At 54.6% G+C, this 12791-nt stretch overlaps 1 protein-coding gene across 8 annotated transcripts in view; it reads left to right on the top strand.

Annotated features, from left to right (window-relative positions):
- DNM2 (dynamin 2) overlaps positions 1-12791 on the top strand; it is a 111435-nt gene that overhangs the window by 81549 nt on the left and 17095 nt on the right. For 5 of the 8 annotated variants that reach the window (XM_007995257.3, XM_007995252.3, XM_007995251.3 and 2 more), the window contains exons 12-15: positions 2984-3054; positions 6586-6637; positions 8105-8116; positions 11784-11897. In XM_007995257.3, the coding sequence (XP_007993448.2) occupies positions 2984-3054; positions 6586-6637; positions 8105-8116; positions 11784-11897 (249 nt within the window). The remainder of the gene's footprint in view (positions 1-2983; positions 3055-6585; positions 6638-8104; positions 8117-11783; positions 11898-12791) is intronic. The other 3 variants (XM_007995256.3, XM_007995255.3, XM_007995253.3) reach the window with 1 other exon arrangement.

The following is a 12791-nucleotide window of genomic DNA, read 5'->3' as shown; positions in this document are numbered from 1 at the left end:
TCCCAGGTTCAAGTGATTCTCATGCCTCAGCCTCCCAAGTAGCCAGGACTACAGGCATATGCCACTACACCCACCTAATTTTTGTATTTTTAGTAGAGACAGATTTTCACCATGTTGGCCAGGCTGGTCTTGAACTCCTGACCTCAGGCAATCTGCCCGCCTCAGCCTCCCAAAGTGCTGGGATTATAGGCATGAGCTACCACACCCAGCCTGCTTTTTCTGTTTCAGCATTTAACACTTTCTTGCAAAGGCTTGCAAGCACACACGCGAAGTCGCTGCCTCCCCCAGCAGCTGAGACTGTCACCCACTAAGCACTGGGCCATCCTTACACTCTTCCGCAGCCTCAGCTTCCCAAGTAGCTGGGATTACAGGAGTGAGCCATCACACTTGGATAATTTTTGTATTTTTAGTAGAGATGGGATTTTGCCATGTTGGCCAGGCTGGTCTTGAACTCCCGACCTCAAGTGATCCGCCTGCCTCGGCCCCGCAAAGTGCTAGGATGACAGGTGTGAGCCACCGCTTCTGGATCTGGTTTTTTTTTTTTTTTTTTTTTTTGAGAAGGAGTCTCGCTCTGCCGCCCAGGCTGGAGTACAGTGGCCGGATCTCAGCTCACTGCAAGCTCCGCCTCCCGGGTTCACGCCATTCTCCTGCCTCAGCCTCCCAAGTAGCTGGGACTACAGGCGCCCACCACCGCGCCCGGCTAATTTTTTGTATTTTTAGTAGAGACGGGGTTTCACCGTGATAGCCAGGATGGTCTCGATCTCCTGACCTTGTGATCCGCCCGTCTCGGCCTCCCAAAGTGCTGGGATTACAGGCTTGAGCCACCGCGCCCGGCCTCTGAATCTGTTTTGAGTCACTTTCTCTCAGTTGTCCTCTGTGTTCTTTTTACAACTGTTTGTTGAAACCAGAGCTTAATTAAGCCCTTGCTTGTTATGTCACTGTGTTTAAAATGGTCCTTCTCCGCTTGCCGTTGATGGGGATGAAATCGGCTCATTCGTCCTGCGGAGAGGCGCCCAGTTTTGATTTGGCCAATTGCTCCCTCAGGGCACCGATGCGCCTATGCCTCAGAGCTGCTGTAGCTTGGAAATTGTACCAAAAGTCTGGAAGAGTCTGATTCTTTTTGTTGTTACTATTAGTGAGAATGCTGCTGGCCCTTCCACAGCCCCTGGTGCTCACCTGCCATGCTCCCGGGCCAGATCTGAGAGCGCTGGGTTGAGAAGACTCAGGCCTTATTAAACCAGCCACACTTGCTCCCACAGACGGAGCACCCTGGCATTTTCCAGCGGGCCAACAAGTCCGGGTGCCTTGCCCTACTTTATTCTCGGAAACTTGAAGGTGCAGTGAGGGGAAGTGACTGGCCCAGGGCCAGGGGAGTCCAGTGAGGAGCATCCGAGCCCCTCCTCCCCAGCAGCCTGGCGTGTTGTGAATGGGAGCCAAGCCAGTGAGCTGCCTGGATCCATGGTTCCCATAGACCAACTTCATCCTGGGCAAAGGACAAGAAACATGAGGGAGGGAGAGTTTCAGCAAATGCAGTGGACTCGCAAGCCCTGCTCTTTACCTGAGACTTTACCTTTCTAGCTTAAATGTGTGTGTGTGTGTGTGCATGTGTGCACACACGTGTGTGTTTTATTTTAGTGTTCATAGTTGGCCAAATTAGCTTCACAGTTTTAATGCAGCACTTTGAACACACCAGGCGCTAAAGACTTTACAGGCCGGGCATGGTGGCCCACGCCTATAATCCTAGCACTTTGGGAAGCCAAGGTGGGCGGATTGCCTGAGCTCAGGAGTTCAAGACCAACCTGGGCAACATGGTGAAAACCCGTCTCTACTAAAATATAAAAAATTAGCCGGCTGGTGCAGTGTGTGCCTGTAGTCCCAGTTACTTGGGACCCTGAGGCAGGAGAATTGCTTGAAACCATGAGATGGAGGTTGCAATGAGCAGAGATTGCACCATTACACTCCAGCCTGGGTGACACAGTGAGACTCTGTCTCCCAAAAAAAAAAAGAGAAGAAGAAAAAAAGACTTTATAAGGCAGTGGCTTGCAGTGGCTCACACCTGTAATCCCAGCACTTTGGGAGGCCGAGGCAGGAGGATCACTTGAGCCTAGGAGTTCAGGACCAGTCTGGGCAACATAGTGAGACCCTGCCTCAACAAAAAAAAACAAAAACAAAAAAACAAAAGGAAAATCAGCCAGGTGTGGTGGCACATGCCTGCGGCCCCAGCATCTTGGGAGGCTGAGGCAGGGGTGTTGCTTCAGCCCAGGCGTTTGAGGCTATGATTGTTCTACTGCACTCCAGCCTGGGAGACACAGTAAGTTCTTCTCTCAAAAAAAAAAAAAAAAAAAAACCAGGCGCAGTGGCTCAGGCTTGTAATCCCAGCACTTTGAGAGGCCAAGGCGGGTGGATCATGAGGTCAGGAGTTGGAGACCAGCCTGGCCAAGTCAGTGAAACCCTGTCTCTACTGAAAATGCAACAATTAGCTGGGCGTGATGGCAGGCGCCTGTAATCCCAGTCACTTGGAAGGCTGAGGCAGGAGAATCGCTTGAACCCAGGAGGCAGAGGTTGCATTGAGCCCAGATCGTGCCACTGCACTCCAGCTTGGGCGACAGAGTGAGTCTTGAAGAAAAAAAAAAACAAAGACTGCACCTTATTAAACCCTTTGCAGTTGGGCCTCCTGTCACCCCATTCCACAGGTCAGTAACGTGAGACCCAGGCCAGTTAGTGGCTCAATCAGGACTCCAGACCTTGGGGACAGTGGCCCTGCCTGTGACTGGCCCATTGGGCTGCCTGGCTATGCTCTGTTGTCCCAGGCTTTCTTGCCTGTGAGGGTGTGGGGAGTGTGACGCCAGCCCCCTGTTCTCCTGTCTGAGAAGCCTCCTGGTTCGCACGCCTTCCCTGCTGGCAAGACCAGGAAATGCTCCTGTCGCCACCCCCGCTTACCAGGCTTGGCCCTGTCCTCACAGTGACCCCCGCTTTCCCCCAGATTCTTCTGCTGATCGACATTGAGCAGTCCTACATCAACACGAACCACGAGGACTTCATCGGGTTTGCCAAGTAGGTACTTTCGGAGACAGTGGCTGGTCGGGCGGCACCAGTCCTTACTCTCAGATCCGAGGAGGTGATCGAGTTGGAATTCTCTGAGAGGGCGGGGGTCAGACAGTCTCTATCGGGGGTCCTGGGGTGAAGGCAGAGCCACCTGAGAATATCTGGACACTCTCCTGGGCTGATAGTGGTCCACTGTCCCAAACCAACGCGCCTTTTGTGGGGCATCCCTGTGGTTAGTTTCGGGAGAGGGCAGCGCTATGGTCAGACCTGCAGGGAGAGGGCGAAGCCAGCCAGCTGCTGCACCCTCTCTCCCACAGGACTTATCAGAGCCTTTAGCGACCAGTGGGCAGCTTTTCCCAGACTCTGCCCCTTCATGGACAGCATCTCATGGGCTCAGGGCTCCAGAAGCTGCTCTTTGGGAACTGCTGCCTGGGGTCTCCCTCGCTTCAAGGCGTACACTGTAGATTTAAACCAGAACTTTCCATGGCACCTAGATGAGGGCCCAGATCAGGGAGCTCTGATTTCAGCAGGATGTCGCTATCAGTGCCAGTGGTCTCAGGCATCACCTGCCGATTCCTTCAGTCCCTCGGCGCGCCTGGGCCTCACTCAGATTGTTGGGGAGGCTCACGCAGGCCTTCCTGCCTGAGGCTGGCTGGCTGGTGCCGCTGGTATGCTCTCTCGCGAGGCCCTGTGACAGAGCAGTGGGCAAACCCACACCCAGCTCCCCACCCTCAGAGGAAGGCCCCATGCAGGGAACCAACAGGGACACAGGCCGTTACGGCGTAGTGTGCTGGGTGGGGCCGTGCGGGGCCTGTCGAGGTCCAGAGGGCAGCCGTTGGGCCTTGCCTTGACGGGCCAGGCAGGCTTCCTAGGGGAGGGCCTCTAGAGCCAAATCTCAGGCTATGTGGTTACCGGATAGAACGTTTATTGGTGCACCTGACAAAGCTGATTGAGGACCTGTTCTGTGCTGGGCACCAGGTAGGTGAGGAGAAAGGAGGAAGGCAAAGAAAGGAATGAGGGCCTCATCAAAACCCCTCCTAGAGATGAGCTGAGGGCCCTGACTGGGCCTCCCCTGCCTGTGGGGAGCCCTGTGCTCCCGGCTGACAGGTGTGTATGGGCTCACAGCGCTGGTCCCCATCTTTGGTTTGCTGCTGTTTTCCTCACCTTGATGTCTCTGCTTCTCACACTTCATCCACAGTTCCTTCTCACAATCTCTCCTGTTTTTCCTTTGACCACTCCACTCTTTCCTCTGGATTCCTGGGCCTTCCCACTTACCCCAGCTGTTACTATACTGAGCAGCTGGTGACCTGGTGGGTATTGCCTGCTGTGTGCCTTTGCCCTGGTGTGTGAACGGGTACGCCCTGGCCGGGTGGCCCCAGCCCTGGGTGGGACGTCCCTGGGGCCCGCTGAAGAGCTATGGGGTGCTGAAGAGCCAGGGCCAGCGTTGGGGCTCCGGGCCAGGACCTTGACCGCACCAGCTGCAGCCCCTGCTGTTTCAGAGCCTGCAGGCTGGGGAGGTGGAGTCTTTAAGCAAAGCGTCACGAGGACGATGAGAGTAGGAAGAGAGGGTAGGGTATAGGCTGTGGGAAAGGGGAGCCAGGGATGTGGCCTGGAGAGATCTTCCTGAAGAAGTCAGGTGATGCAGGGGGCACCCCAGAGAATTGAACCTAGGGAAGGACGGCTACAAGACCAGGCAGGTGGAGGTAAGAGAGCCAGAGGCCAGGCCCTGTCATCAGGAGGGCCCTGCAGGTCCAGGGGAGGATTCTGGATTTTCCCCCAAGACACCAGGATGCTTCCGATTAGGTCCAGGCTCAGGAGAGGGGCCACCTTGTGGGCTGCTATTTGAGGGAGCCCTAGCAAGGGTGGGAGCCAGGAGGCCCTTAAAGCACCTCTGGGGCATCACTTGTCACCCAGCCATCACTGTGAAGGTTGGCTCAGCTCAGTGCCACCTCCTTCAGATGCTGCTGATCAAAATCCTTCTTGTGCTTGGATGTTCTGGACTTCCCATTACCCTCCAAATAAAATATTATAAACGGGGCCCAGGCCTGGCGCAGTGGCTCATGCCTGTAATCCCAGCACTTTGCAGGAGGCCAAGGTGGGTGGATCGCTGGAACCCAGGAGTTTGAGACCAGCCTGGGCAACATGGTGAAACCCTGTCTTTATTAAAAAAAATACAAAAATTAACTGGGCGTGATGGTGGTGCATAATCTCAGCTACTCAGGAGGTTGAGGTGGGAGAATGACCTGAGCCTGGGAAGGTAGTGAGTCATTATCACACCAAGGCTCTCCAGCCTGGATGACAGAGTGAGACTCTGTCTCAAAAATAAATAATAAACAGCCCAGATGAGAAGCCCTATAATAAACTTATTGAATGTTGGGGATAACACTGGATAAAATTCTGCCTTTGTTCTTAGTTTTCCAGTTCTTAGTTTTCCAGCCTTTTCTGATCTAGAAACAGAAGCCTACTTTCTCCCTTATCCTACAACCAACTTACACTTTAAAACAAAACCCCCAAGGTGGTCAGGAAAGTGACCAAGCTGATTTGCTTCTCCATATTGTTCTGCAAGTTTCAGCGAAAGCAATAAGAAAATGTGATGGATAAGTAACAGGAGATGTACGTTGTTTGCAAGTGATCTTATGATTGTCAGAGTAGAAAATATATTAGAACCGTAAGGTGGTGGAGTAGGTGTCCACATATAAAATATAGTGGGTTTTGTCTATGCTGGCATGAACTAGCCAGGAAGGAGGATGGATAAAGAAAAGAGATCTGGGATTGTGGCTGCATAGGAACCTTATAGAAACACACCCTGTCGACCTTGGATGTCCTCTAAATTTGGGTCAGGAGTCGTGCAAGATACGTGCCGTTTCATGGCCAGCAGCTGTCCCACACTCTGATGTCTAGGACTGGATGGCTCTGTGGTTAGAGCCACTTACAGGCTGGTGTTGGGATCAAATCATGAGAAGAGTAGGAAGAAAGGCCGGGCGCAGTGGCTCATGCCAGTAATCCCAGCACTTTGGGAAGTGGAGCCAGGTGGATCCCTTGAGTCTAGGAATTTAAGACCAGCCTGGGCAACATAGTGAAATATAAAAAATCTCTATAAAAAATCAAAAATTAGCTGAGCATGGTGGTGTGCACCTTTGGTTCCAGCTACCCGGGAGACGAGGCAGGGGAGTTACTTGAGCCTGGGAGGTCAAGGCTGCAGTGAGCTGTGATCGCGCCACTGCACTCATCTTAGGCAACACCTTCTCACAATTCCTCTTAGCAACTCCAGGATTCTAGTGACATCTGGAAGTAACCAACACTTTAGTAAGTCGGCTGAGCTGAGGGCCTAAGAAGCCTCAATCGAACCAGATACATTTTCTTGTTCCATATGCCCAGGCCATTTCCCTTGTGCAGCTCCTTGTGTGCAGGGGGCTTCTCTCTGCCTCCGCCTCTGCCTGCTCACTTGGTCCCCAGGGAGAGAATGGCCACATGCGCCTCTTGCCCTTCTTCCCCCTCAGCGTCCTGTCCACATGAACCCTGTCTGTTCTTTGATTTCAGTGCCCAGCAGCGGAGCACGCAGCTGAACAAGAAGAGAGCCATCCCCAATCAGGTAGCACACCCCTCTGCAGCCTGCCACTCTACCGTGGGGGGTGGGAGGACACTAAATGACAGCCCAGCCCCAGTGATGGAGCTCGGCCTGTGGAAAGCGTTTCCACAGCCTCAGTACCAGGCCATCTGCTCTCTCGTCCTCTGGAGGCCACTTAGGAATAGATACTTCTGGGAGATGGTCTAAGAGTCGACACTCTGGCAGGGCCTAGTGGGCACATTTTACCCACCCAAAAGACCCTATGTGCCATCCAAGGCCAGGGTTAGAACTTGACTCTTGGCTGGGCATGGTAGTTCACGCCTGTAATGCCAGCATGTTGGGAGGCCGAGGTGGGAGGATCACTTGAGGCTAGGAGTTTGAGACCAGCCTGGGCAACACAGAAAGACCCTGTCTCTACAAATAATATTTAAAAATGAGCTGGGTGTGGTGGTTCATGCCTATCACCCCAGCTACTTAGGAGGCCAAGGCGGGAGGATCACTTGAGCCCAGCAGTTTATGACCATCCAGGGCAATACAATGCAACCTCGTCTTAAAAATTAATAATAGGCCGGGCACAATGGCTCACACCTGTAATTCCAGCACTTTAGGAGGCCGAGGCGGGTGGATTGCCTGAGCTCAGGAGTTTGAGACCAGCCTGGCTAACATGGCAAAACCCTATCTCTACTAAAAATACAAAAATTAGCTGGGCGTGGTGGCGGGCTCCTATAGTCCCAGCTACTCGGGAGGATGAGGCAGGAGAATGGCGTGAACCCAAGAGGCGGAGCTTGCAGTGAGCTGCGATTGTGCCACTGCACTCCAGCCTGGAAAACAGAGTGAGATTCCATCTCAGGAAAAAAAAAAAAAAAAAGAGTTAGAGACCAGCCTGGCCAACATGGTGAAATCCCGTCTCTACTAAAATACAAAAAATTAGCCGGGCATGATGGTGGGTGCCTGTAATCCCAGCTACTTGGTAGACTGAGACAGGAGAATCACTTGAAACCAGGAGATGGTGGTTATGGTGAGCCGAGATCACACCACTGCAATCTGGCCTGGGCGGCCGAGCGAGACTCCATCTCAAAAAAAAGAAAAAAAAGGAAACCCATAATCTTTGCAAAATTTCTGCCTATGTCCCTCCCTTCTCCCCATTGGGCAGGGGTGGGGGCGGGGACTCCGCCGTGTACCTTGCACGATCATAGAGCCTACTGGAAGGAGGAACGTAACCATTGCATGATTTATTTTTGCGCTTGCCGTAGGTAATACATATGTTGTTGCTTTTTGTTTCTTGAGATGATAATGAATTAAATATTAACACCATGAATATGATTAATAGCATGTAATTTTTTTCTTTTGCTGTTTTTTCCCCTGATCTTCTCTTCTCCTGTTTTTGTGCTTTTCCTGCTTTTTCTTTGTCCCCTTCACGTCCCTTCCATCTCTTTTCCTCTGCCTGCTCTTCCCTGATTCACCCACAACCCTAACTTTGCATATTCAAAGGGGGAGATCCTGGTAAGTACATGCTTAGTGTGGTAGCAAACGTTAGAGAATCTAGTGGTGATGGAGACCCCGCCCACCCCTTAACATTCCCTGTTCCCCATCCTCTCCAAATAACAAAAATACTAAAAATCAAGCTAACCTGGAAACCCCATGCCGCAGCCGGCGCTGGACTGCGCGTTGCCCTGGGTGTAAGTTGACTCACACAGGCACTAACTGAACCGCCACCCTTGAAGGCGCACTCCTGCAGCCAGTTCCTGGTGGGTTTTCCTGGTTTCCTGTAGGTCAGGGATGGCAAATACTTATACACTGCCCCTGCCTCCCCTCATATCCCTGACTGTGGAAGATCTCGCTTAAGCCAGACCAGAATTCATTCTTGGCACTGCCCCTCCTCCTTCTCTCTCCTATGCAGATGTCACTCATGGATCAGAGCATATTTTTCCACATGGCAGAAATCTTCCCCTCTTGTGCGCATGGCAGACATGGCTAGTTGCATTCTTTGCCTTGTGCCGCTCCTCTAGCACATGCCCATGGCAGACATTGCTAATCGATCCTGGCATTCTTTCCAAATAAACTTGCCAGCATTCCTGTTCTATAGCAGATGTGGCTAAGTTATCAAGGTATTGTTTTTTTCCCCATATGATACCCTCTTCTCTACACATGGCAGGCATGACTAGTCAATCAGGAGCCCCTTTCCTATATGCTGCCTCTTGTCCTCCAGATAAATTGATGAGACTCTTCTGTTGCACTTATCCCTTTCTCCTATCCTTTGCCTGTGACAGGCAACACTAATTGATCCTAGCACCGTTTCCTGCCACGCTCAGAATTCTCACCACAGTGCTCCAGGTATCTCGTACCAGTTGATTGACATGACCCCCAAGATGAATCATATTTGCTGTCCGTCCCTGCTGTGGGTAACACCTCCTTCCTTTGTGCAGAGCTCTCAGCTGGGGCTCAGTGTGGGGTGTGAGATGGGCGTGAGACCCAGTCCAGCCCAGCCCAGTGGGAAGCAGCCTGCTACTCATATCTGAGAGCTGAGCCCAGTTCAAGGAGCTCGCCTCTAGGCAGCTGGCCTCAGCCCGGCTCTCACACTTGGACAGCACAGTCTGGGCCTCCAGTCCTAGCAGGGGCTCACTTTTGCTGGACATTTTCCCACTGCCAGCCACCAAGGCACTGGTCATCCCTGCCACTGCCCTCTAGCAGGGATCTTCTGGCAATCCCAGGGTCTTTCTTGTAGCTGAGCTGATCTTCTGCCAGGGCCTTGCTGCTCCCAGGGCCTGGGTGGTGCAGATACGGCCATGGGTGGGGGCAGTGACGGGAGGAATCAGTTGGCCTTGGGCTTGTGGTTTTCAGGTTCCTCACCTATTTCCCCCAGTCCCCTTGAATTTGACAGGCCAAGGCCAGGAACCTGCTTCTCCCTTGCACCCCAAGAGGTTAGGCGTTCCTCTTTTCCTACCAGAGGCCACATAGCCCAGCCCTGTCATGAGTGTGGCCGTGGCCTCTGGGTCTCCCAGCTGTGGTTTCCATCTCTACCCGGGAGACTCGGGGCAGGACCTTCACCCAGGAAAGAGGCTGGAGCAGCCTGCCAGGGGATCCCTGCTCTGCCACCCCCTGCCTGCCCTGCCGCCCACGCTGCCCCATGTGCCTGCCTGCCTGTCACTGTGCACCCCAGCCCGCGACGGCCTGCAGCCTCTTCTGTCTCTCCCACCCCCACTTCCTTCTAAGCCCAGTCCCATTGGGATGTGTCCCTTGGATGCAAACCTGACTTTCTGCTGAGGCCTGGCCCCTCCCTTTTCTCTGGGTCACAAGTTGTGGATGGCTGACAGTGCCTGTGTTCGCCACCCACAGCTTGCAGCTCCCTGGGGTGGGATTTTGTCTCTGAACCCATGTGGAGAAGGGCACCTCAGGGCTTCTGCCAGACCTCCTGCCCCGAGGCTCAGTGTGCCATCCCCAGCATGGCCCCAATCAGTGCCCTGGCCCTGTGGCCATGTACCCCAAAGCATAGCATGGGCCCTGTCCTCCAGCTCTGAGCAACACTAAGCCCGGCTGGAGGCAGGAGAGCCAGGCCACCGAGGGGTACGTGGGCACATCCCTCTCCTTGGGATCCGGGCCAGGCCTAGGAGTATGGAGGCCTCACATTTATCTGGGGGGGCGCTGACAGCCTCTCTCCCTGTTTTCCCTCACCTGGTTGTCATTCAATCACGGAACCAGGGCCTACTAAGCCCTCGTTCTGTGCCCAGCCCTGGACTGAGAAAAGGCAGTGCACCCACCCCGCTCCCCCGGGTGAATGGCGGCATTCCCAGAATGCCAGGCCTGATGCTAACACCAGGACCTCCTGGGCAGACCAGGAAGAGCTCGTCACTGCACTCCCAGAGGGGATGCTGTGACCTCACAGGGGCTGCTTGCCTCAGCCCCCTCACCCACCACCAGGCAGCCTGTGAATGACCAGATGCCAGGGGTCACTGCCTGCTCCAAACAACTGTGAGAGTCCTGTCTGCTCATCCTACGGAGGGAGAAGTCCGTACCCTTGGCCTTAACAAGGGGCACCCGGTGGCATCTCATGCTGTCCCCAGCCTAGGCAGTGACTTCTGCATGGTCCAGGGGTCCCTGGGTACTCTTTAGCCACCTCTGTCTTCATGGCCACCTGGGGCTTAGCACTCACATCCAGCCACCAAGGAGCCACCGCAACTGTGGGCTGGTGGCCCTGTTCAGAATGACAGGCCTGGGGTGGGTCGGGGTAGTCCGGATGAAGCCCCTCCAGAGGACTGCCCCGACTAGGACAGCATCTGGGCCCCAGACGGATTCCTGGAGACCCCATCTCTGGCACTCCTGTCATGCCATGCCCTGCCATGCCCTGCCCCAGGGGGCGCACGCTAGCCCTTCGCAGCTGTCCGTGGCCATGCTCAGCCCACCCTTTGTAGCTTGGCCAAGTCTGTCAGTGCCTGGGTCCCAGGCCGCCCTGTGCGTGCCTCTGTGTGCTTCCCGCAGTTCCCAGGGCCCCTGTCCTGAGTCGGGTGGGGGGCTCTGGCCCACACATGCCTCCAGCGGCCAGGGAGCGTGGGAGCACAGCCCCCAGGCTGCCTGCCGTTAGCTGTCAGGTGAGTCCCTGCACAGGCCTGGGTTCTGACCCCCACTCAGATGACACCTACAGCCACATGATCCCCATCCATGGGGTCTCCCAGCCCAGAACCCTGATGTGTCAGTAAAAAGGACGACCACCAGGTTTGTAGCCAGCTTGGGACATGAGCCACGCTCCTTCAGTGTGCTTGGAGAGGGCCCCTGGGCTCACACCTTTGACCCTAGCCCTCTGTGTGGATGCCACCCTTGGAAGCTTATCTCACGCAAACAAGTGCAGTTCCTCAGATGTCACATTTCATTTGCCACAACCCCACACACAAGCCCTAGGGACTCCTCCTGTGGACCCCTTTCCGTCAGGCCTCCGTGACTCTGTCCCCCTCAGCCCCTGACCCAGTGAATCTGCCCACCTGCCCAGGTGGCACCCCATGTTGGTTTCCAGCTGGACATGCTTGGCACAGGGTGGAACTGGGTTTCCTGGGCTTCGGGGCTGGAGGTGTCTATCACAGTCCCCGGCTTCCCACTGAGCTGTGGGCGTGGCTGCTGCGCTGGGGGATGGCTGGGGCGCAGAGCAAGGTTCTCCGCTAAGCTGCGCGCTTCCCCCCAGGTGATCCGCAGGGGCTGGTTGACCATCAACAACATCAGCCTGATGAAGGGGGGCTCCAAGGAGTACTGGTTTGTGCTGACTGCAGAGTCGCTGTCCTGGTACAAGGATGAGGAGGTGAGTGGCAGGCGGGAGCAGGGCTGCTGGGGGAGGTGGGGCAGCCAAGGAAGAACGGGTGGGCGCTCCCTCTGGGCAGAACTCATTCAGTCACTGCACCACTCGGCCCCAGAGTCACCACTAGGACCATAACCCGCCATGCACAGTGGCTCCTGCTTATAATCCTAGCACTTTGGGAGGCCAAGGCAGCCGGATCACGAGGTCAGGAGTTTGAGATCAGCCTGACCAACATGATGAAACCCTGTCTCTACTAAAAATACAAAAATTAACCAGGAGTGGTGGCACATGCCTGTAATTGCAGCTACTCAGGAGGCTGAGGCAGGAGAATCGCTTGAACCCGGGAGGCGGAGGTTGCACACTGCACTCTAGCCTGGGCAACAGAGCGAGACTCCGTCTCAAACAAGCAAGCAAACAAACAAACAAAACACAACAATAACCCAGGGCTGGAGAGCAGCCACCATGTGCCAAAAGACTCACATTGTAGCTGGCCCCCATGGGGCATGCAGCCAGCCTCCAGGGGCTCCATCACTTACAGGCTCAGTCAGGCCCTTTGCCTCTCTGGGCCTCGGTTTTTCTATCTGCGAAGTGGGCTGGAATGGTCCCTGCCCACTGTGCGGTGCTTGGCCACAGTGTGCAGAACGATCCCCACATGCTCGTCATTATGGGAAGGAAGTGGAGAGGCCCCTGGGTGATGGTGACTGCAGGGAGCAGTGTTGAGTGCTAAGTCATGGGAGGGACTCGTTCACTGCGAGTGAGGGGGCAGGCCTCAAGCAAGGACACTGCCGACCGGCCCCTGCTCTCCACGCTGACCCAGCATCCCTCCTGATTGTCCTGTGTAAAAAAAGATACATAACATTTGACATATTTATGGGGTCCCTGTGATGTTTTATTAGA

This window comes from Chlorocebus sabaeus, chromosome 6, assembly GCF_047675955.1.
Source record: "Chlorocebus sabaeus isolate Y175 chromosome 6, mChlSab1.0.hap1, whole genome shotgun sequence".
In the NCBI taxonomy this organism is placed as follows: domain Eukaryota; kingdom Metazoa; phylum Chordata; class Mammalia; order Primates; family Cercopithecidae; genus Chlorocebus; species Chlorocebus sabaeus.
Note: the sequence above shows the minus strand (reverse complement) of the source record. Positions and strands in the feature narration are given on the sequence as shown.